The sequence below is a fragment of the Poecilia reticulata genome, linkage group LG5 (assembly GCF_000633615.1).
Source record: "Poecilia reticulata strain Guanapo linkage group LG5, Guppy_female_1.0+MT, whole genome shotgun sequence".
In the NCBI taxonomy this organism is placed as follows: Eukaryota; Metazoa; Chordata; class Actinopteri; order Cyprinodontiformes; family Poeciliidae; genus Poecilia; species Poecilia reticulata.
Window position 1 is genome coordinate 25,882,589 of NC_024335.1, and position 22,737 is coordinate 25,905,325.

Below are 22,737 nucleotides of genomic sequence, written 5' to 3' on the forward strand. Positions count from 1 at the left end.
ATTTTCCCTTTGCGGACTATACTGTATGTTTCTATTTTCCCTCACATAATCTTCAATTTGTAGATAAGTTCTTATTTTCTTTCATAGATGTATAGAAACATATTTTTCATCGATCAGTTATCAACCCTTCTGAATTCAAACACAAATGTGAAGCTGCAAAACAAATTTATTTATTTTTTTACCATATTTTAGCAAACAAAATTCAATCTGGTCTGAAATAATTTCAAATATACAAACTTATAAAAAGAAAGCATGTGAAGCAAACATGTTATACTGTAAAAAAAAGTGTAGAAAAATAATTAGTCAAGCTAGATGGCAAAGTGCAGTAACATTATTATAATTTCTAGTTTAAATTTGTCTTAAAGGAGCAGTATTATGTGTTCCAGGAACAATGTGCCATTTTATAGCTCAACCAAATAAGTGTTTCCTTGAGGTGTTATAAAAGTCACACACACACACATATGTGTGTGTATGTATATATATATATATATATATATATATATAAATACACTGTCTTCTTCAGCATTGTTTCTCTGGTAAGCTTTTAGCATTTTCACCACATTTGCACTGAGAAGCAGCAGCTCATATAATGAGCTCAGCTGATGCGCAGTTCCATCAGGTGTTCACGAATTACTGCTGCTGCTAGTCTGAAGGAACTGAGAGGGTGAGTCGGGGTATGAGGTGAAGGCTCACCTTGGAGACTGCAGCTCTGAAGAAGACCTTTGTGGACAAGGCAGGGTTCGGTTAGACCAAGTGTTAGGCACCTCAGAATCATTGCCATGGGAGATTAAAGGATTTCTCAAACATGCATGAAAGAATTAAGGCAACACTCCCAGTATGTTTTTGATGAGAGTATAACATTATAACATGATGTAAAGCTCAGAAAAGATGATTTTACATAATATTGCCATTTAAGACAAAGTTTTGAATATTGAAATGACATCAAGACATTGATTAAAGGATGCATATAAAACATATTTGCCCTTCTAGCAGGAAACTCTCCTACTTTACATTTATCCACCAGGAAAAAAACAACAAAAAGTCCTTCAAAGGGTTTTTCATCATCCACTTTCTCAGCTCCATCTTTAAACATAATTACTTTCCTTCTACTTAACTGCGTTGTCATCTTATCTGTGATGCAGGGACCTATTTGCAGTGCAGTCCATTTATACTTTATATTAATACACAATAAGCTGGGTGGATGCAGTTAAAACTGCAAGAGAAGGCATCAGTGAGCGTAACAGCAGAGTTCAGTCATTAAACTCTCCAGGTCGGTGAGCAAGGCAGCTATTCAGCATCATCAGTCAAAGTGAACCTGCAATAACATTTAATAGACATTTAATGAAAAGCAAAAAAGATCAAACATCTTACATCATCCAAAGGATTAGACAAACTACTATCTACTATCATCTACCACCAAGTCCAGTCTCTCTATGAGAAAACATCTAGGCTACAACATAAAGTAAAATGTTGATATTTTCATAAAAATACCAGCATGATATGATCTACAAATCATTTGTAGCTTGTATGTGATTTTATACAGAACACATGAGAGTTTGGGTTTCATTCAACAGGCTCTGCTCACCAGTCAGTGATTCCAGACTTCAGGTCAATCTGGGCCAACTCAATCTGCACCTAAAGGAATAAAATCAGCAACTGTAAGGGGCGATTCTTCTTATGTTTAGTTATTTTCAGTGTGACACGCATGTCAAATGTAGAATAAGTCCCGAGCCAGGCTGCATGCTGAACATTCTTCCTGTTTTTATTTGTAGTTTTTTCCATGTTTTGTGGAAAATTCACACAGCATTGTCTGTAAACTCTTGAGCTCAAGTTGCCCTACAAACAAGGTGATAAAACTGTGTGTGGGTGCAGTTTCACACTGACCTGCCCAATAACATCCCGGCTCCTGAAGGAGGCGGAGTTGTTCTTCACCGACACACTGAGGCGCCTGAATCTGGCCTCGTCTTCAGGCAGATCATACTCGAACCTTAACAAATATTAAAAAGCATGAAGAAACAGTTAAGATATAATAACAGCTTCAAAAATAAATACAGAAAATGCTTTTACCTTTCATTGTACTCCGGGTTGAGGTCTCTTTTCTTCACGGCTGTCTTTTTCTTAGTGGCTTTACTTTTGTCAGGCAGCAGCATGAGGGAGACGTAGCTATCAACAGCATCCTTACTTTGAGACACCAGACCTCTGTGTACAAAGAAACAACATTTATCAGGTTTAGCAGATAAACTTGATAAATCATCAGGTTTATCTGATAAACCTGATGATTTGGGATGTCCTGACTCAGACCCATGTTCTGGCTTATTGTATGCACACAATTTTTAACAATCACAAATTGTATAGTGTGATTTCACTGCATGTCAAAACTACTAAGTTTACCTAGATGGGACACATTTACCATACATGAGATTGATTTCCTTAAATTTAAAGATGTATCTGACTAGAATTTGGGGTCTGATGGTTGTTATTAAATTACTCGATTAGTATCTGGTGAACAATCACTGTTGGGGCTTGTTTACAGCCAAACATTAAAACTGGACAATTCCAGTTTCAATAAATGTTTAACAATTATTTTTTTAGAGCTTAATTTTTAATATTTTTGGTTTTTAAATGAAGATGCTTTTAATTTCTGGAAAGAATGTAACTGTATGTTTTTGAGTGTCTGTTTAGTAAGAAAAAATTTGTCTTTCACTTTGTTATTAATTTCTTTTGTCCACATTCTCATTCACAAACTGAGGCTGACCAATTGAAATCATTAATATCTGTAAATGTTTTTGTTTATAATATGATGCTTAATTCTTGTAACCTCTAAAAAAAAAAAACTGGCCTGCGCGTAAAAACATTATAAAAACATTATGACTGTAAGTGTTTCGGCACACACCTGCAGGCATGGACGATCACAACGAGCTTTCTCTCCTTTGAGGTGTGTGACAGAGACAACTTCACCTGGCCATTTCCAGGTGCGGGAGCAGCACAGGGCAGCGTCCCTGAACCAATCATTTCCACCATCTTGGAGCTCAGAATCTGTTAGACACAGAATGAGACAACCAGTAGTAAACATCATGTCTAAAAGCATTCAGATGAAGTATGCCAAGGTAATTTTACCTTGAGTTCAGCCCTCAGCAGGATCTGACTGTCAGGCAAGGCTCCATCTAAATGAAACCACTGATCCAGGACCAGCTGTGGAGCCGCGAGCAGCTCTCTGACAGTGATCACCAGCGATCCCATTGGCTGGTCCCAGCCGCTGGACAACTACAATGTAGTGAGAGGGATTGTTAGTTTCAGCTGAATGTAAGCCTCTTTACTACACAACACCAAGACATACAGAAACCGTCTTGCCTTAGCCACAAGCATCTGATGCTTAGGGTCATGGATCATGAAGTAGAAAGATTCGTTCCACTTAGGGCTGGCGCTCCGGTCACACAGCTGAGGAACAACGACAGACACGTGTTATTGGATGAACATGTATCATTCCAAGCAGAGGGAGTCAAAGGTATTAGGAGTCTCACTTTAGTTTTGTAGGTTGTTTCACTCAGAACAAGCTCAACTCCTGCTTTGGGTTCTTTTCCACTCTTCTTAAACTGCATCAGAAAGACAGATTGATGTCATGTTTTACATGAAATCACGTCTATCTAGCAGTGATGACAAAAAACAACAACAGCTGACTCACTGGAAGTGAGTGTGCCGCCTCTACGTAGACAAAGAGTAGAGCCGCAGAGGGAACGGCTTTGTTCTGATAGGACTGGAGGGTTTGAAGCTGCAGTACCTGTAAACATTAACCACAGAGATCCATTTATGTTGTTGGCATGGCTCTTCAGCACTAATCTCTAAAAAGCCATTCGTGAGGCCTGACCTGTTCTAGTCTTGCTGCGTTTGACACAGTAGGAACCCATTCCAGAATCAGGTGAACTCGTCCAGATTTCACATCGTTCAGAGTGAACCACTGCAGCAGAGACATTCAGAGATAAACAGCCAGACCCTTCATTAAGCAATGTAACAACACAAAGTTCAGAAGTCATAAGATGAGACTCAGGATCATGAGTTACTGACTAACCTGATCTGTGTACTGAGATCTGATGACCTCATTCAGCTTCACAGAGAATCTGTCAAAATATGATTAGCAAGATTTTACAGTGCCGTAATACGACTTTCTCATATTTAGAAATGCTACAACCATCAACTTCAATGTATTTTAGTTATATTTTATGTGATAGAACACAAAGTGATTTGTAACTATGAAGTAAAAGGAGAATTATATATATTTTTTCTATTTTACAAGTAAAAATCTAAAACTCTCCTGAATCCATAACTTGTAGAACCACAGGGCAATTCTGGAAGAAAAGATGCTGCAAAATACTTGGCACTATAATGGGCCTCTTGGCTGTTTATCTCATCGGGTTAGGATGTTGAGATAAACTCATGTCTTGGTAGCGCTGCAGTTGTGCCACTCTTTCAATTTTTCTAATGATGGACTGAACAGTGCTCAGCTTGGTGTGTTGTAAGTAAGTTAAAGTTCTGCACAACTTCCTCTCTTCAGCTAAGTACGACTTTGTATTATCCAAACATAGAAATTCTGCCAAAATAGAAGCTTGGTGTTGTAACAGTATAAGTGTATAATATGGAGAAGTGCAGAAGATATGGATACTTTTGGTCATTTCTCCATAACTTTACATGCCACACACCTTCCTAAGAAGTCATCTGAATCTATATCCTTATCAAATGCTTCGAACTTGATGTCCTGATCGTTGCGGCCACTCAAGACCACCTGTTTACATAAGCAGAGATGCACATCCTCAGAAAAACAGCAAAAGAAGAAAAAAAGTTGCAATATTTGAATCACAAAACTGCCCACCTCATACATTTCGTTCCACGTTGGGTTTAGATTCTCTTTGATGACATGACTTCTAAAAGCGATGTCACCGATATTGATTTTGACGTAAGGATCGCTCTTGCCCTTCACCATGCCCCCCATTAGGTTGTCTTTTGCCACAAGATTCTGGGCTTCCAGCAGGTGGATCCTCAGCACCCCCTACAGGAGAAAGATGTAAATTATTAAAACAGGCACAATGTTGCTCATTATTAGAAACAAAAAAAATCTGAAATTCATCTTCATTTAAGAGTGCATTACACGTCACTGACATAGGATGGTTACTCGACTGTTACAAACAAATCCCTTGTTCAATGCTCATGCTTATTTTAAGTGTCTGGAGTTTTTACTAGCTAACATGGCACAATAATATCTGCACAAGATAAGAAGACTGAAAACCAGCTCCAACAGATGGTACAGCAGGATATTTGAAAGGACAAATGAGTTTTACAATTATACTATTATCACTTTAATTCAGTTTCCTTGTAAAGCACCAATTCACAACACACTGCAACCTAAAGTATCTTAGAAAAATCCTGCTGTAAAATTCATTAGGCTAATTGGGTGGTGGGTCTTTTCATTGTGCTAAAGATTATATTTATAGACAGTTAAAGATGTATGAAGACCTTTCTTCAACTTCCTTTATATTCACCAGACATGAATTCATCAACATTTCTGGCAGCTAATGGAGGTTTGTGTTTTTGTTTAAAAACATCAGCATGCATTATGTATTAGCCGTTGAAAGCTAATTCTGTCACTCCACACTTCAGATAATCAGCAAACCCACCTGTTTTCCAAAGTCCTGACCCGGCACCGTGTGTGGTGGAAGACTTGGAGCCACTTTGGGGATTTCTGTGACCCTTGGAGGTGGTGCTGGGTCAGTGGGTAGACCTGTAACTGTGGCCTGAGCCAGACCTCCTAAACCTGTCCTGCACTCACAGATAAACACAAAAACACATTAGTTATTCCAGTGTGTTTTGCTTGTAGCTCATATTTCTCTAAATACTTGTGAGTCAAATTCAACTCACTCCTCAGTCTTGACTGGCTTTGGCTTCACGTCTCTGTCAACCTGAGAGTGTGACTCAACCAGAGGCTCTTCTGCATATGCTGGTTCCTCCACCGGCTGACAGAAAATGATTTCAGTTACAACAGCGTAAACATTTAGGACATAGTTACTGTTGCCTTTTCTGTGGTGTGCCTTACTGCAGGAGGATGGGATGTGTCATGTGTGGATTCAGGGTGTGCAGGCTGTACTACAACAGGAGAGCTGAAAACACATTGAACCGTTGAAAATATGAAAGCCAATCTGCAGGAAAACTACATGAATGCTGAACTATAAAATTTCTGACTCTCACTACATTATAAAGTTCATCAGTAAAAGTTTAAAATTCTTCAAAGCAAATATGAATAACTCACTCATTTGTTGCCAAGTTTGGGCTTTTTTTCTCTCCTTCAGCTGGTTTGAGTGTCTTTTTAGTGGGAACGGGGGCATCCTCTTCTTTTGAAGCAGCGGCCGACGTCTGAGGGACTTCCGTCAACCGTGTGTCAAGGATCTGCCAACAACAAATATCCACTTGGTCTCTACCATGTGAGCTGACTGGAGCAGATCTAGGCGTGTAAATGTTGTCATACCTTCAGCTCAGCCCTGAGGAGGATTTCACTTTCAGGTAAAGCTCCGTCCAGATGCATCCACTGGTCCAGGACCAGCTGAGGCTCAGAGAGCAGCTGCCTCACAGGGAGCACCAGCGATCCCATTGGCTGGTCCCATGCACTGGATAACTTTAGATAACAGGACACATTAGCAGCACAACTTAGATCTTTGACCGTTCACTTGATAGTGGGAGAAACTTTATTAGTGTTTTGGAACATTTAGGACATCCACCTTCACGATGAGCATCTCTTGGTTGGGGTCATGAACCGAGAAGTGGAACGCCTCACTCCACTGCGGTGATCCGGAGCGTTCGCAGACCTTCAGACAGTAAAGTGGAGACGAAGACAGAGAGTTGAATAAAATACCCCATAAACTCATTGTTCTCAAAATATATTTGAAACTTTACTATAATTGTACCCAACTCCTATCAAGTCTGGTATTGTTTTTGTAAAGCAACTTACTGTTATATGCTGAAAAATACAGGCTTTTGTTTAGCTTTTGCTTACCATTACTAACCCTAACCCTAATTTTGATAAAGACATTAATGAAATGTAGTACTTTGGTTACTAAAATTGATTACATTTGACTAAAGTAGAGATAAAGTATATAACACACACAGCACATAAATTCATGTCATAGAACATTGTAGATTATTCCACGACTTTGTTGTTTCATACCTTGGTTCTGTGAGTTGTGTTCCCAAATATAAGCTCAGCTCCAGCTTTGGGCTCCTTACCACTCTTCTTAAACTGCAACACACATCCCAAATTGAGAAGAGCTTGTATTCCCTCTCAGTAATTATGGTTTCAGATCGAACACAAAAACCTCAAAACTGTTCCTTAATCAGTAGCTCCTCCTAAGAAGTTTTTCATGACTCACAGGCAACGAGTGTGCTCTGTCCATGTAAACAAAAAGCAGCGCTGCAGCGGGAACAGCCTTGTTCTGGTAAGACTGGAGAGACTGCAGCTGCATCACCTGAAACCAAATAGAAATGCATCACAGTGACTCAGCACTCGGGACGAAATACAATAACAAAATCATTTGAAGCTTTTCTCTGAAGTCTGACCAGCCGTGTCTTGACCAAAGCATTAAAGGGAAGAGCATGAAGCAGGCTCCTGGGCGGACGGAGCAGTTTTGAATCCATCAGAATATGAAGGAATTACAACGTTATCCTCGTTTAGGCATGAAATCGCATGTCCCTCTCTTTTATTTAATGTTTTACTGAAACCCTAAATTATGCATCAAGGCATGTGCTGTCAGTTAATGTTTGCAAAAATAGCAAACATTTTTATTTGACAGATTAAGTGAAGAGGAAAGCAACAACATTTTCAGTATCCAATTTGTCAAATATTAATCAGAGCTAATCAAGGAAAAATTAGGACATTCTGATTTCTAGTCCACTGACTAGTGGAGCTGTACTTAAATGAACTAAAAAAAATCATTAAATAGAATTATAATAATAGAACATTTTTTGGAATAAATAAATATTATATTAACCTGTTCAAGATTGTCATTACAGGACACTGTTGGGACCCACTCCAGAATGAGACGAACGCGACCGGACTTCACATCGTTCAGGGTGTACCACTGAAACAGAATCATTTATTTACATCCATAAATGCATCCAGGAAGATTTATTAACAATGTACAAAGAAGGAAAACACCAACCTGATCTATGAACTGAGAGTGGATGATGTCTGAAACGCTAATTTTGAGCCTGTTGAGAATGAAGAGCATAATGTATAATGTGATAATATAAACACACATATATATATAAAAAAATAAAGCCATCTTCTTAATAACATGAAAGAAGAGAAGTTATTCACTGCACAATGTCAGACATATGTGAGATAAAATATGTAATTCTGATACTCTTGCTGAGAAAAGATAACCAAATGATTGGATTATAATTAATCCAGACATACTGATTGATGTTAATTATGATTATTTACCATCTATTCAATTCTCTGTTGACTTTATCATCTCAACCACTAAAAATACACGTTCAGTGTAGCCATTGAGGGTAATTAGTCTAGTCTTAGCAATCAGACTAGCAGAAAATATGATCAATGACTGCATCAAATCAGTCCTTTGCATTTGCGAGACTGCGATGATGATTACTCATCGATATGTTGTGCAACTCTATTGCAAATGTAACTTCTTTCAGGCAAACCAGGAAATGTTAGTCTATAAATAGAAGAAAAAATGCTATCTTCTAATAAGACATCACACTCCAAGTTCTGTTAATATTTTGTTTGAATTCTCATCTTCTACATGTTTTATGATTTTAATATGATTTTCTGTGGATTAGTAACTTTCAGTAAACATGTTTATTGAGCTTCATAAAAATGCAAATAAGACCATCAGCCTCACCTGCCCAAGAAGTCGTCTTTGTCCATATCTTTATCAAACATTTCCACCTGCACCTCCTGCCCTGACTGAGGCCTCAGCACCACCTGGACATAGTATTATGAGGACACACACACAGCAGTTTGAGTGGGTGTGTGAGGGTCATTGTAAAGTCAAAACATGCACTGCTGTTTAAGACAAACCTCATACATCTCATTCCAGACCGGGTTGAGATTCTCCTTCACCACAGCGCTTTTAAACATGACCTCACCAACGCTGATCTTTGCGTATGGATCGCTTTTGCCCTTCTTCAGGCCACCCATAATGTTATCTTTAGCGACCAGACTCTGAGCCTCCAACAGGATGAGTCTCAGGAGTCCCTGCATGAATGACATATATTGCTGTGTATTGATTTATATTAAATTAAAGCTTGCTGTGTCCTTTGTTTTAAATGCAGTAATACAATGCTACTGAGCTCTATTTATATATGTTACCTCACTGGCAAAGGTGAGGTCTGGGGATGTGTGAGGGGGTTGTGTTACAGCCGGGCTCTGCGATTCTTCCACTTTATCTTCCTTCACATCGGCTGCAGTTTCCTTTACTTCATGAATCTTCTCATCCAAAAGCAGTGAGGGAACAATAGTTTCCACAGGAGGGGTGTCCACTGAAGCTGACCTATATAACAAAGAAGCAGAAAAACTGAATCAAACTCAAGAGGCACTTAAGTAAAATAAGCGAAAAATAAACTTTTCTGAATTATTTTACCTGAGGATTGTGTCTGTCTCTGGCTGGTGTTTCGCTGGAGTGGGGTCTGACGCTACAGAGACTTTAGTCTTTTCAGTAGCAACAGGACACTTGGTAGGAACCAACATCTGTAATTAGGTTGAGTAAAAATATTTTGCTAATTAGATTTACTGGAGCCCCAGAAGAAAAACAAACATTTCTCAACTGAAGAAGCAAGAGCTAAAAAAAAAAAGCCCTTTAAAAGCCTGAGAAATTATTTTCTCAACCCTGTCATACTTACTGTTCAATATCACGTCATGTAAGCTGAAAAACACACATTTAGTAGTTCTAAACATGAAGAAATGAAGTGCATCTTGGGAAACATCGAGCTTTATGACTTATTTGAAGTACGCATGCATGTTGCTATTAATGAAACCAGTGTATTGAGATAGCATTCACCATGTTGTCTGTGTTGTAGTATGTCCGGATGGGGTAAGATACTTTTGCTGTAATGTTACTTCTTGTTTTTTTTTACTCATTTCATATTTAAAGGGGCAGTATTATGTATTTTCTATTCATGTAGTGCCATTTTACTTCATGCTTGAGCATCGGACCACACCACAGAAATGCAAGCTAGGTGGGCAACAGTATGATAGGAGCATTAGCTACCACCGCAAAACGGAAGATTAATTAAAGACAGAAAGGTGGAAAAAAAACAAAAGATTTAGACAAAATGAATTCAGACTATCCTACCTTAAATTCAGTTCTTAACAGGATTTGACTCTCAGGTGAGGCTCCATCCAAATGGAACCACTGATCCAAGACCAGGTCTGGTTCAGCCAACAGCTCTCTGACAGGGACAATCAGAGAGCCAACAGGAAGGGTCCAGCTGTGAGAGAGCTAAAAGAAGACAATTCATAATGTCCCATGTTAGCTTAGAAGTATTAATCTATCAGAAAACTCTCTGTCCAGCTGTGTGTCTCACTTCTCACCTTGAGAATAAGAATTTCCTGTCTTGGATCATGAACAGGGAAGCAGAACGCCTCGTTCCATTTAGGTGAGGTTGTACGATCACACACCTTCAGAAGAGATGGAAAGAATCAGCAAGGAATGACCCACAAATAAAGCAATGAGCCAAACCAACCAACCAAGCCAAAATAGAGATATATATGATTGGGGTTTTTGATCTTACTGTAGTTTTACGTGACATATTTCCAAGACTTAACTCCACTCCCACTTTTGGATCCTTTCCACTTTTCTTCACCTAAAGACAGAGAAAAATAATGACTCTCTACAGCAGTTCCTAAGCCTACTGCCTATTTAACCAATTATTCACCAAAACATTGCTAAGTGACTCACCGGTAAGCCGTCTGCTTGTTCAACATACACAAACAGGAGACCGGCTGAAGGCACTGTCTTGTTTTGGTAGGACTGCCTGGAGTAGAACTGAAGGACCTGAAGCCACAGAAAATATTATTAATTGAAAAAAAAAAAGCTTGCAGTGAAGTGATTTTTAACTGAGAACTGAGAACATACTAACCTGGTCCAAACCATTTGGTTCTGAAGAAGTTGGAACCCATTCCAGGACCAGGTGAACTCGACCAGTCTTCACATCACTGAGAGTGTACCACTGATGAACAGAGACAAAACACTTCAATATGGGAACAAATGGGTCTGTTTACAACAAACTCCTTCATGTGGACATGTAAGAAATGACATGCTTTGTTTTTTTACTAAAGTACATAATAAATCTGGAGATAAGAATATTGATGAACTGTTGTGCTTTAGCTTTTAATTTCAGCTTTTTAAATTAAAACTAAACTCCCACCTGGTCCATGTACTGAGAGTCAGTGATATCCTTTAGACTCATCTTCAGCCTGCAAATCATAAAATTAATTATTAAAAAGGGATCATTTGAAATCTAATTAGAAACCAATATAACTGAAAGACGCAACGTTACCTTCCCATGAAGTCATCTTTCATATCCATGTCTTTGTCAAACACCTCCACATGCAGCTCCTGACCAGGGAGCTGCGTCAGAATAACCTACACAGAAAAAATAAATCAATCAAAATGCTCTCAACATGAAAATTATTGCTTCATGCAAACCCTTTTAAATGAACACTAGCTGACAGTATGGATGTTCAAATCAGACTTCTGCGACTGAACATAACTGCTAAGTGGAGCACATCCACAATACTAAATGTGGAACCTGTAACTAATGAAACATTACGTGTTGTTCTTCTGTATATAAGTCTACCATTTTCAAGTAGTGGATTGAGACACATGGAACAAAAAAGAAAAAAGTCCTAATCAGGCCAACCTTAGTTAACAGACACTTACCTCATACATCTCATTCCAGGTTGGGTTCAGATTGCCTTTTATTACTTGACTTGTGAATGTTTCGCCTCCGATGTTGAGCTTGACATACGGGTCGCTCTTGCCTTTCACCATTCCACCCATCAGGTTGTCTTTGGGAACAAGATTCTGACCTGCCAGTAGGTGAATTCGAAGAAGTCCCTGAAGACAAACACGACATAAGCTGTTTTGTTCGCTTGGAAAATGATATTCAATTGCATTGTATTTCATTACCTCGGTAGCAAAGCTGGGATGAGGGGAGGACTGATGGGCCAACTGTTTCGAAAGTCCAGCTGCCAAATTAGAAGAGACCTCAGCTGAAATACGATCCTCGTCTAACCACAGGACCTGTGTTGCGCAGGGAAACAAAAGGTGAAACAGAGAGATGGCACAAAATGTCAAGAGTGAGATTGACATTTTGTGGAACAAAGAGCAGGTTAAACAACAAGCAGTCCAACTATTCACCCTGAGAACTGCGTTGATGTAGATGCGACTCGCAGATCCGGCGTTTTCCAACTGGAACCACTGGTCTAGAGAAAGATGGGAAGTTTCCAGTACGCGGGACAGCGGGATGGTCAAACTGCCCAACGTCTGCACGCGGTCAGCATCCTTCACCTGATAAAAGAAGACCAAATTACGATCATGACCAATCCACTGATATCAGACTACACTTGCTTCATATCCAATTTTTATTTATTTATTTAACAACCTTTATTTTGCCTGGAAATTCTTACTGAGATTAAAATATTATTTTACAAAAAAAATCCTGACCAAGAAAGGCAGCAGCAGACTTTACAAAACATTCACGACAAAATAAAATCGCTCTTACCTGAATGTTTATGTCCTGAGTGCGAGGATCTGGGATAAAGAAAGTAAAAGCTTCCTCCCACTCTGGGTTGACCGTGGTGTAGCAAATCTAAAAGGACAAAAAAAAAAAAAAAACTATATTTACAATGCAGAAACAGGATCCCAGTTACAGTAGTTCAGTTAGTTCTTGAAACAGTTTCACCTTGCTGTCTCTGGTGGTTCCCCGCACAGATATCTGCACCATGGGGTTGGGCTCCTTATTTCCCTTCTTCATCTAAAGTTTAAGCAAAATAGGAACACGGTAAGATACATAAAGAGATTTTGAGCAAGAGCGCAGCAACAAAGAGACAAAAAAGAAACAAAACCCACTAAATTAAAATATCTTCAACAAGTTGATATGCTTCATAAGCTGAAATCAAAAAGTGATTCTCTTATATAGAAACATTACAAATAGAATTCTGATTTCTGGTCATTTTTATATTTATAGAAATCACCTAATAAAAACACTAATTTAGTTTGTGATAAATTAGATTATTACATTGAGATTTTCAGAACAGAAATGTGATATTGTGGTATTTTGGCCTCATCAATCATGGGGGAAGAGCGTTGACTTGACATCTATCCAGTTGATAAGATTGTCACCATCACTTGTCAAGAGGAGGATGAGTGACACAATACCCAACAATAAATGAGCTGAAGGACAGAGCAACTTGGGCTTCCTCTTCCCCCAAAAGTATGAGTTCATATTTTGTGCAGAATATGAGCATATCTTTCAACAGACCCGGATTTTTGCATTAAAAACCCTTTTTACTTAACCAATGCAAAATCTTTTGCTGAGAAACAGACTTTTGTGTTTTCATTTTCATTGACAAACAAAATTAAAATAAAAAACGTGCTTATTAATTTATGTGTTTTAAATATATTGAATTTTTTTTTTCTAAATGACATCCTACTTTATTAAGATGCATCCAGATCACATACATCTGAAAATATGGGCATGTCTATGGTTTTGTGTGTTTTTGAGGCTACCATAGTAACAGAAACAAGTTATTCTCCATGGTAAAAAAAGGAAGTGTGCTTAACAGCACCCCCCCCCTCCCCACACACACACACACACACACACACACACACACACACACACACACACAATGATGAGGTGTGACTCTCATAGCTGCTCCCTTTGCCACCACATATTAACATGAACTCAAATAGTGTGTGCAGCAGTCCTGACCTATGTTAGGTTCATTCTTTCACAGCTAAACAGAGAGATACAGCAGCCGGAGACCAAACCAACACAATACAAGATGTGGAATGTAAGACAGATGGCAGCTCCAGTTCTGCCCCAGTTTAACCACACAGGAAGCAGCTCTGAGCGACACACGCATGTGGGCAGAGAGGGCAGAGATATTTGACTCACGGGAAGTGCCTCAGCTTTGTCGAGATACACAACCAAGATAGCTGAAGAGGGGGGGTTGGAGTTCTTGCTGGTGACGCTTTCATTCCTTTTTAGGACCTGGGTGAATTTCACAAACATTTTTTGAATTGTTAAGACTCCAAGAAGGAAAATACAGCCTGGGAACAGATGATTCATTTTTGCAACTTTTTTTTGTTTAAATAGAAAGGCTCCAACCTGCTCAAGTTGTTCAGTGTTAGGCTGCAAGGCCAACCACTCCAGCTTGAAGTGAACGCGTCCAGATGGAGTGTCTTTCAAAGTGAACCACTAGAAACAGGAGTGCACTCACATGTTTGCATTCTGATCATATGAAAGCTGTTTATAGACAATTTAGTTGGAAGTTATAAAAGCATATCACTTACATCATCAACCGCAATGGACTTCTTCACAATACCCAGATCTAATTTGGTCCTGCAGAAAAATAAGGCGTAACATAATACCGCTAACAATTCATTACCGCTAACAACAGCCGAGCTAATATTTAGGGCTCCCTCCCCCCACTGTTTGCAAATGGTGACAAATGAATGGTGAAAAGTGAGCATGACAAATTTAACAAAGCAAGACAAAGACATGAATTATCTGCATGTACCTTCCCAAGAAATCATCCTTGTCTGTGTCTTTGTCATAAACCTCCACCTCCAGCTCTTGACCCGGCACTTCATGGACAATAACCTTACATACAACACACACATAACGGCATGAGGACTGACAGAGGGATTTGCTTGGGAGCTGTCGGTGTGACATATGAATGAAAAATGAACATTTTCAACACAGAGCGAGTCCAAGTGAAGTGAAGTTCTATGAAACTTCACTTCACTTGAAGTGAAGTTTCAAGTGAAGGAGGAGTTATGGTCAGAGGTTTACCATACATTCCTTACAAGCATGGATATCAAATGATTGACTTTGGAGTCCACAAGATTTGAGCAACTTTGGGAAAGAAATTCAGGTTGCAGAAGAAGAAAGGAAGTGTCTGCTTTGCCTGACTAAAATTTAAAGCGGCCCACATGAACAAACCAAAATGCTGTTATAGATAGATTTGATGGTCAGATTAAATCTTTTTTTGACAGAATGACAGGAGGATTAAGCAGAGGGTTTTAAAAGCGAAACCATACTGGTTGTCAAGCATGGTGGTGGTAGCATCATCCTGCGTGTCTGTTTCATAGTTATTTGTTGAAAGAGCTGAAAGAGCTGGATCTCTTTAGTGAGCCGAGCCATAAAATCTTGCTAATACTTTGCACAAGTTGGATTCAATAATGACAGAGGAAAGCTACTTCCAAATTCTTCAATTTCATCTCAAATCAATAGATATATAATCTCAAACACGACAGAACAGACTTTGGAATAAAGCAGGAATTAACCTCCAGAATGACCCTAAACTCAACCCTGTTGTACACTGAAGGGGTATTGCACAAATCTTACATGTCTCAAAAGCGTGTCCTTTTTCTCACCTCATACATCTCTCCCCATTTGGGGCAATCTGTGTTATCGATGTGTTTGGAGGTAAAGGTCTGAGGTCCCACCCTTAATATGGCATATGGGTCAGATAAGCCCGCCATGACCCCTTTCACATAGTTATCTTTGGCAACAAGGTTCTGTGCCTCCAGCAGGTGGATGCGCACCACACCCTGAGAATGAAAACAAGAGCAAAATTATATTTTTATCCTGGGATGTGAACTGATGTGAAACATGCAGGATGCGAGGCGTTACCCTGGGTAGCGGACAGCGTAGCTGAGCCACGTGCAAACCAGGGACGAGTGGGACAACGAGACGATTGGGCAGCACCAAGAACGAAGCAATGGCGTCCATAATCATGCTGTCCGACATAACACTGTAACAGATTACAGTTTGGTATTTCATTAGCAGAGGAAAAAGAAGAAATGTTTCAAAAGTTGAAATGTTTCTTAAAAAAAACAAACAACAACTCCTTATTGCTGAGTAAAATCCAAAAAAGTCTTTCTCAGCATGACTTACTTCAGTCCAGGAACGTCCAATAAATTGGTCAACCCAGTCCAATTGATGTCCAGTTTCTGGGAAGAAATGAGAATGCTGAGCAAAGAGTAAGTCAATCAGAACTGACAGAGAATCAATAGCAAGATAAAGCTTTAAGGCTACACAGGGACACATGATAGTCACGTCAAAGCGAGGTTATTGAGCAGCATGAAAAGGACAAATAGAGGTGACTTTAAGTAGACCTACAGGCCGACGGATGAAAAACATGGTGACGGCACCAACTATGGGCACATCTCCAATCAGAGGCTCCAGAATCACTCGCATCATCCCATGTAGCTAGTGGCAGATAAACACAAAGGTTTAATTGGAAACCTTTTACTCCACGTTGTTAGGTTGCATGAATTTATTTCAGGGCTGGACAAAACGACAAACCTGTATTCCTTTGACTCCCGCCTTGCAGAAGTATCTTTTCACTTCGACATTGATCTCCACATTTCCAACGTAACTGAGAAAAGGGGAACCACTGGCGTTAGCTACAACGAGCTGCCAGGCACGAGAAGAAAGGAGAAGCAGTTACCTGATGTAGAGGTCCAGCAAGACTTGTCCTTTGTCGTTCTCTGTGTGTGCCTTGATGCCCACCACCTTCATGGCCTGGAGCAAACAGGGAGCACAGATGTGTTTTTAATCAAATGTTTCATTAGTGAATAAAATCTTGTCATAGAGTTTTTACGGTGACTTGCAAAATCATTTATACGCCTTCAACTTTTCGCATTTTGTCACATCGTAACCACAAAGGCAATTTTTTTTTTACTGGGACTTAATGCAGAAGACTGACACATGGTGTTTCACAAGTCAAAATATGACAATTGTTGCTTGCATCTTCATTCAGCCAATGCCTTGTATTGTACAAAAACCTTCTGCTTTAATTACGGATGCAAGGATTTGGTGTTTGTCTATACCAGCGTTGATTATGTAGAGACTGGATTCGTTGCCCATTCTTCATATCCACAGTAGCTCAAGCTCAGTCACGTAAGAAGGAGAGCATCTCTGAACAGCGCTTTTCAACCTTTGGCACAAATGGATTACATAAACGTGTGCTTCTTTAGGGTCATAGTCCACTCTAGCTCAATTCATTTTCCCATCTATTCCATCTAGTTTTCCTGTCTCTGATAAAGAACAGCACCCCCACAGCATGATGCTGCCAATTACCATGTTTCACTGTGTGATTAGTGTAGTCAGAGTTTTATGAAGTGTTAGTTGCTCGTCTCATCTGAACAGATCACTTTCTTCAGTGCTTGCTCTGTCCTCTACATGGTTTATGTCAAACAAAACCCCATTGGAGTTTTTTTTCCCAACAACTCATAGTTGAACTGTCAACAAATTATCCAACCTGAGCTGTTGGATGACTCACGAGCTACCATGGGCTTCTTAACTGCTGATAATATCAAACCCTTCAAAGTGCTATGAATCCTTTTGCCGGATGCTCTATTCTCTCGATGCCATCACCTTGTCTCCCATGTCCACTTTGGTGAAGCTGAGCGTCTGGAGGTGAGCACTTGAAGCTCGGATGGACGGAGCGATCGTTTCCATCAGCAGCTTCTCGAGGTATTGGCCCACAAACGGCCACACCTGCTGCAGTACCTGGACAGGAAAATGAGCATATGGCAGAAATGTGATTTACATGTGAAAATCAGCCATACATATCCTCACACTGCTGCCTCCGTCGTGATAAGCGAGCTTTTGGGGTTTGGCTATCCAATAACAAAACTATTTGTCAAATGCTTCAATGGCCACAAGCAATAATAGAAGAATGACGGGCGGCAGCTGACAAGCACAGAGCCTTCCCAACTGCTAACCCACTTATGACATGCAGTTCCTACACGCATGTAGGAACTGATTTTAACATTAACAGTAAATGCCCTGCAGGTGGCAGATTTACAAAGTTGTTAAAAGTTTTGTTAGTTTTGTTCAGTTCCTCCAAGGAAAGAATCAAAAAGGCAGAGGCAGTGTTTGGCTTTATGCCCCCGTGGCTCAGGAAAAAAATGCAGATAGTTATAGTCTGGCATATGTAGGGAGTGAGTCATCAGCAGCCGGCTCCTGTGGAGGACAAAGAGAATCTGCTGACCGGTCCTCAAATAAGCAGTCTCAAACCAGAGCTTTGTCTGCTGTGAGACACTCAGATCCCGTGGTTCATTTAGCTGGAAAAAATGTTATTTTTTCCAATGTGCATACAAGTGGCCTTAGTTTCTCTGGGTTGAAAGCACAAAGGGGCTGCAGCTTTTCTTTTTTTAGTTTCAAGGGAATGAAAAACTCCTCCCCCTTCCTGTCAGCCTGCTTGGCTGCAATGAAATGGAAATATTGAGAGGGCTGCCTGGAGCAGGGCCTGCTCTCTGCAGTACAGTACCTATACCCTGGGCGTGGCCTTCACAGGGACATGGCAGCAGCAGCAGGAGCTCTGCTACAGTCTGTCAGCTAGCACCATCTAATAACCTACCACATGCTGTCATCTTTCAATCAGCAGGGCAGCTGGTCTACTGGATAGAGACAAACGTGCTTGTCGAACTTGGAAAAAGGACCTTAAAAATATGAAGAAAAACATTGTCTCACCTTATTGAGCCATTCAACCTTCTCCACATCTGGAAAGTTGACCTGAAAACAAAAACAATGCAGAAACCTACTTTAATTTCCTAGACCACACACAAAAAAACACATTCCAGAATGGGGAAACGATTCAGTAAGAGAGAATGTCAGGAAATCTCACCAGGTGCCCGCAGACACGCCTGAAAGCAAACTGTTTCAAAACAACATGGAGAATGTTGGTAAAACAGCTCCCAGCACGAAAGATGTGCATTATCTCTACTAAGAGACAGGAGGACTGTTTGGCCACTTTAAGTGTATGTAATGTTTTTGCTATTAATATTTCATTGTGTTTTTGTTTTCAGGTGAATCTGAATTTATGATGTTAGTTGAGTAGAAATCAATCTGGAGAAGAACTTATTTAATACTTTAGTGGAAAGTGGCAGGGTGCCTGATCGTGCAAGCAATCACGGAAATCACGAAAGGAACCCGCAGCAACCTCATCTGGGTGTAGCACCATGCTTTGAGTCGAAATCGGGCACATGTGGGTTCTGCATTATAGCTCTGCCTCCAAGTACTCAGAAGGAGCAAGTATGAATCTGCATCGCCTGCAGCAGAAATCTCCAAGACGAGTTTAAATACAGCCGCGGAACGATTAAAGTGTTTATAGATACCATCGAGAGCTGTTTGTTTTTACCCCTAAAAATGTACACTGATGAGAACAGCTCAGCTAGGTAGTTAAATATGAAGTTCCACTGTAGGATTTTTAAAAAAGTAAAAAAAAAAAATGCATTAAAGAATAGACTGATAATACTGCCTTTTGTTTGGTTAGAGGCACAAGAATCATTCTGATCAGTTCACATTAGAAAACAGGATGGGTGACTTTAGAGCGATTTTAACATTTATTCAGAATTGCCCAAGTCACATAGGAGTTGCAAAGGTTTTCAGTTGAAGTGCTTCATATTTTCCATAAAGATATTTGATAGTGAAACCTGGTCATTAAAACTTCCATGTGTTGTGTTGTTGTTGTTGTTCTAACATACAGATGTTATGCAATGCAAACAAAAACCTCTGCAGAAGGAATTTGATAAAAAATGTGGAAACAATTATTTTGCACATTGTTTGCATGCATTTATTTATTTTAAAAAAAGATAATTGATGGAACATGTTATAAAAAAATAAGTGATTTATGGTGTAACACGGTATACAAAAGGCTCTGATTTGGTTATTTATCTAGGAAATCATCATGTGACAATGATATTCTCAATGATATTATTTTAGAGTATAGTTTTAGGTCTTATGCCTTCAAACAGAGGTTACTCCAGGTCAAAGTGAACCGAGGGGTGGGGGGGGATTTATTACTGTTGACAGCTGTTGAGAGGTTTTGATGTTGTTTCTTACCCACGCAGGGAGGTCTCTCCTGATTTTGGACGATTTCATGGACGTGTACTCCTCCTCGTCGTCCAACAACTGCATAGCCGACCTCAGACGCTCTTCCTTCGCCTCTCGAGCATGTTTCCATCCCGTGTACACCATCATGCCGCACACCAGCAGGCTGGTGCTGACTCGATAGTAACCGGCCAGATAGACGGGGAGCAAGGCGCTCAGACATTTCCCGAAGGTCCACAGCACAGCCACGGCGCTGATCCCTTTGGGTTTGGTGGTTTCTGCTTCTCTCACGTTACTTAACGCTTTGTCCCCGGCGCCGCTTGCGCCCGGACCCTCGGCGCCCTTGGCTTCGGTCGACTCCGGCTTGTCGTCCTGCATTTTTTTTTTCTGATGTATTCCTATTAACGAGCTGAATGAGGAGTACTCGGTTAGGACGGTGAGGGAACGAGCCTGACGGCTAAAGTTTCATCTCCACAGTCAGAGACCGTTGGAACAAACTGACGGCTGCACGTGAACTTCAGATTCCGCAGCTAGCTAAACCACAGCGGACATTATTATCAGTACACCAGAACATTCGCATTAAGACATGCTTATTATCGGTTGTATAACGTTGTTCTGGATGAACACGAGACCAGAGAAAGTACCAAGTTCCGTGCCCCACCCACGTCCCGTTAGCTGGATGAAAACACGCCCACGGCAACCCAAAAAAAAATGCATCATTGACTTTTTCGATGCTGCGTCACGCTACCCACTTAAGGGGCACAAAGTAGAGTGTCATTTGGGAGCCCGGGGCCCAAGAGCCACTGTAGAGCCTTCCAAAAGTATTTATAGCCCATTAATGTTTTGGCATGGTATATAAGAAACATGAATTTCATTGGGCTTTTTTGTGTCAGACCAACAAAAATTGCGAACAATGATGAAAGTAAAATCTTAAAAGATTAAAAAGTAAAATATTTTACTTTTCATGTATTCAGCCCCCATTTAGCAGTACTTTAAAACTATGTTTTGCTACAAGTAGTTAGTCTCTTTACATGTAATAGCTTAGGACTTCCCACAGAATCTCAGTTAAATTTGTTAGGTCATTGTAAGTGCCAGTCAAACCTCTGAATATGTAATTGTAAGACATAATATGTCATCATATGTTGTGTGTATTTAGTATCATTTGCTTCCGGAAGGCAAACCAACACCTCATTCTCAGGTCTTTTGCAGTCTCTAGGAGGATTACTTTCCAGATAACCACGAATTACACTTCATCCATATTCTCATCAACTCTGATCAGCTTTTCTGTCCCTATTAAGAGTAAAATAAACCGTACAGCATGATGCTGCCACTGTCATATCAGGGTGGTTCACAGTTTTAAGTTTCCACCACACACTACATTTTGCATCTAGGAAAAAATTTCACGTTTTGTCTCGTCTGACTTTCTTCTGTGTTTTCTGCAGCCACTACAATTGTGGCAAGCTGAAGGGACTTAATTTGACTTTCTCTTGGCAATACTTTTCTTTTGGCAACTCTTTCATAAAGACCAATTAATTTAGATGTCCTTTTAACAAATGCACAGATATACACTGCTCAAAAAAATAAAGGGAACACTTAAACAACACAATATAACTCCAAGTAAATCAAACTTCTGTGAAATCAAACTGTCCACTTAGGAAGCAACACTGATTGACAACGGTCAGGTCAATCAGTGTTGCTTCCTAAGTGGACAGTTTGATTTCACAGAAGTTTGATTTACTTGGAGTTATATTGTGTTATTTAAGTGTTCCCTTTATTTTTTTGAGCAGTATATTTACACCAAGATTAAATTACACTGAAGCACAACTTGTTGCACCTAACGGTAAAGCTGGGTGAATGAATATACACCCTATACCATCAACATAAAAAAAAAGAAAGTCTTTTCAGTTGAGTAGTTTACCCAATGCAAGAAAAACAAACAGGGAGATGACAACTCATACTTACTCATTTGCTCTTTGGCAGTCACATCTGGTGAGCTGGCACTAAACACGAGACGATTCAGGAAGGAAGAGCCAAGTTTAGTGTGTTTACAAGCAATTATGGTAAAAAAAAAAAAAAAACAGCTGTTACTTGCTAATCTTTCTGCCCCCATCCATAGTGTGCATGACAAATTTCCCAGCTCAACTATTAAGATTTGTTTTTAACTTAACTCTGTGAGTGTAACATTTAAACGTGTTTTCACTGTGCATTACTGCTTTTAAAAACTTGTTCTCTATGAATTCAAGCTTTTTCGGTGGCCTAAAAAGCTGCTCATACTCTTTTAGAGCAGTGATTAAAACACATTTATAAATAAAATTTCATCCACAAAAGCAAAGTGAAACCCTACAAAGTCTGCAGAATCTGATGGATCTCACAATTTCCCGTGGTCATGAAGACACTCAGAGGATACGGATGAACGTAACAGCTTTTTGAAGGCGAGACGGAGCTCGAGCTCCTGAAGAAAAAGAGATTATGTTTAAGTTTACACAGCATGACTCCACCCAAACAACTGAGGCAAGAGGATGTTGGAAGCATTTGCTATTTGAAACCATGTCTGCCTACAGTTGACCTGGCTGTCTGCACCTACCAATTAAAGAAATTAAA

The 22,737-nt window shown here is 39.8% G+C and overlaps 1 protein-coding gene across 1 annotated transcript; it reads right to left on the reverse strand.

Annotated features, from left to right (window-relative positions):
* Positions 1-494: 494 nt before the first annotated feature.
* On the reverse strand, positions 495-20,865 carry LOC103465390 (extended synaptotagmin-1-like). The gene is made up of 52 exons (XM_008410156.2): positions 20,149-20,865; positions 18,778-18,819; positions 17,677-17,811; positions 16,748-16,821; positions 16,603-16,675; positions 16,417-16,506; positions 16,192-16,247; positions 15,928-16,048; positions 15,669-15,845; positions 14,810-14,892; positions 14,583-14,631; positions 14,398-14,487; positions 14,185-14,280; positions 12,970-13,041; positions 12,790-12,876; positions 12,426-12,575; positions 12,195-12,308; positions 11,946-12,122; positions 11,563-11,648; positions 11,431-11,479; positions 11,143-11,232; positions 10,962-11,057; positions 10,795-10,866; positions 10,595-10,681; positions 10,356-10,502; positions 9,645-9,751; positions 9,374-9,554; positions 9,083-9,259; positions 8,904-8,986; positions 8,199-8,247; positions 8,028-8,117; positions 7,410-7,505; positions 7,208-7,279; positions 6,762-6,848; positions 6,512-6,658; positions 6,296-6,432; positions 6,083-6,146; positions 5,908-6,002; positions 5,667-5,808; positions 4,865-5,041; positions 4,695-4,777; positions 4,067-4,115; positions 3,866-3,955; positions 3,683-3,778; positions 3,522-3,593; positions 3,352-3,438; positions 3,118-3,264; positions 2,894-3,036; positions 2,068-2,199; positions 1,885-1,987; positions 1,586-1,635; positions 495-1,315 (listed from the first exon to the last, which is right to left on the reverse strand). The coding sequence occupies exons 1-52, from the start codon at positions 20,512-20,514 to the stop codon at positions 1,288-1,290; spliced, it is 5,463 nt and encodes a 1,820-aa protein (XP_008408378.1). The 5' UTR covers positions 20,515-20,865; the 3' UTR covers positions 495-1,287.
* Positions 20,866-22,737: the final 1,872 nt, after the last annotated feature.

Excerpts from the sequence above, each read along its gene's own strand:
- LOC103465390 (XM_008410156.2), bottom strand. The coding sequence starts at position 20,514 with ATGCAGGACGACAAGCCGGAGTCGACCGAAGCCAAGGGCGCCGAGGGT. Across the intron at positions 10,867-10,961 it reads AACAAGCAGACGGCTTACCG|GTGAAGAAAAGTGGAAAGGA; the intron begins GTGAGTCACTTA and ends CTCTGTCTTTAG. Across the intron at positions 10,503-10,594 it reads AGGAAATTCTTATTCTCAAG|CTCTCTCACAGCTGGACCCT; the intron begins GTGAGAAGTGAG and ends GTCTTCTTTTAG.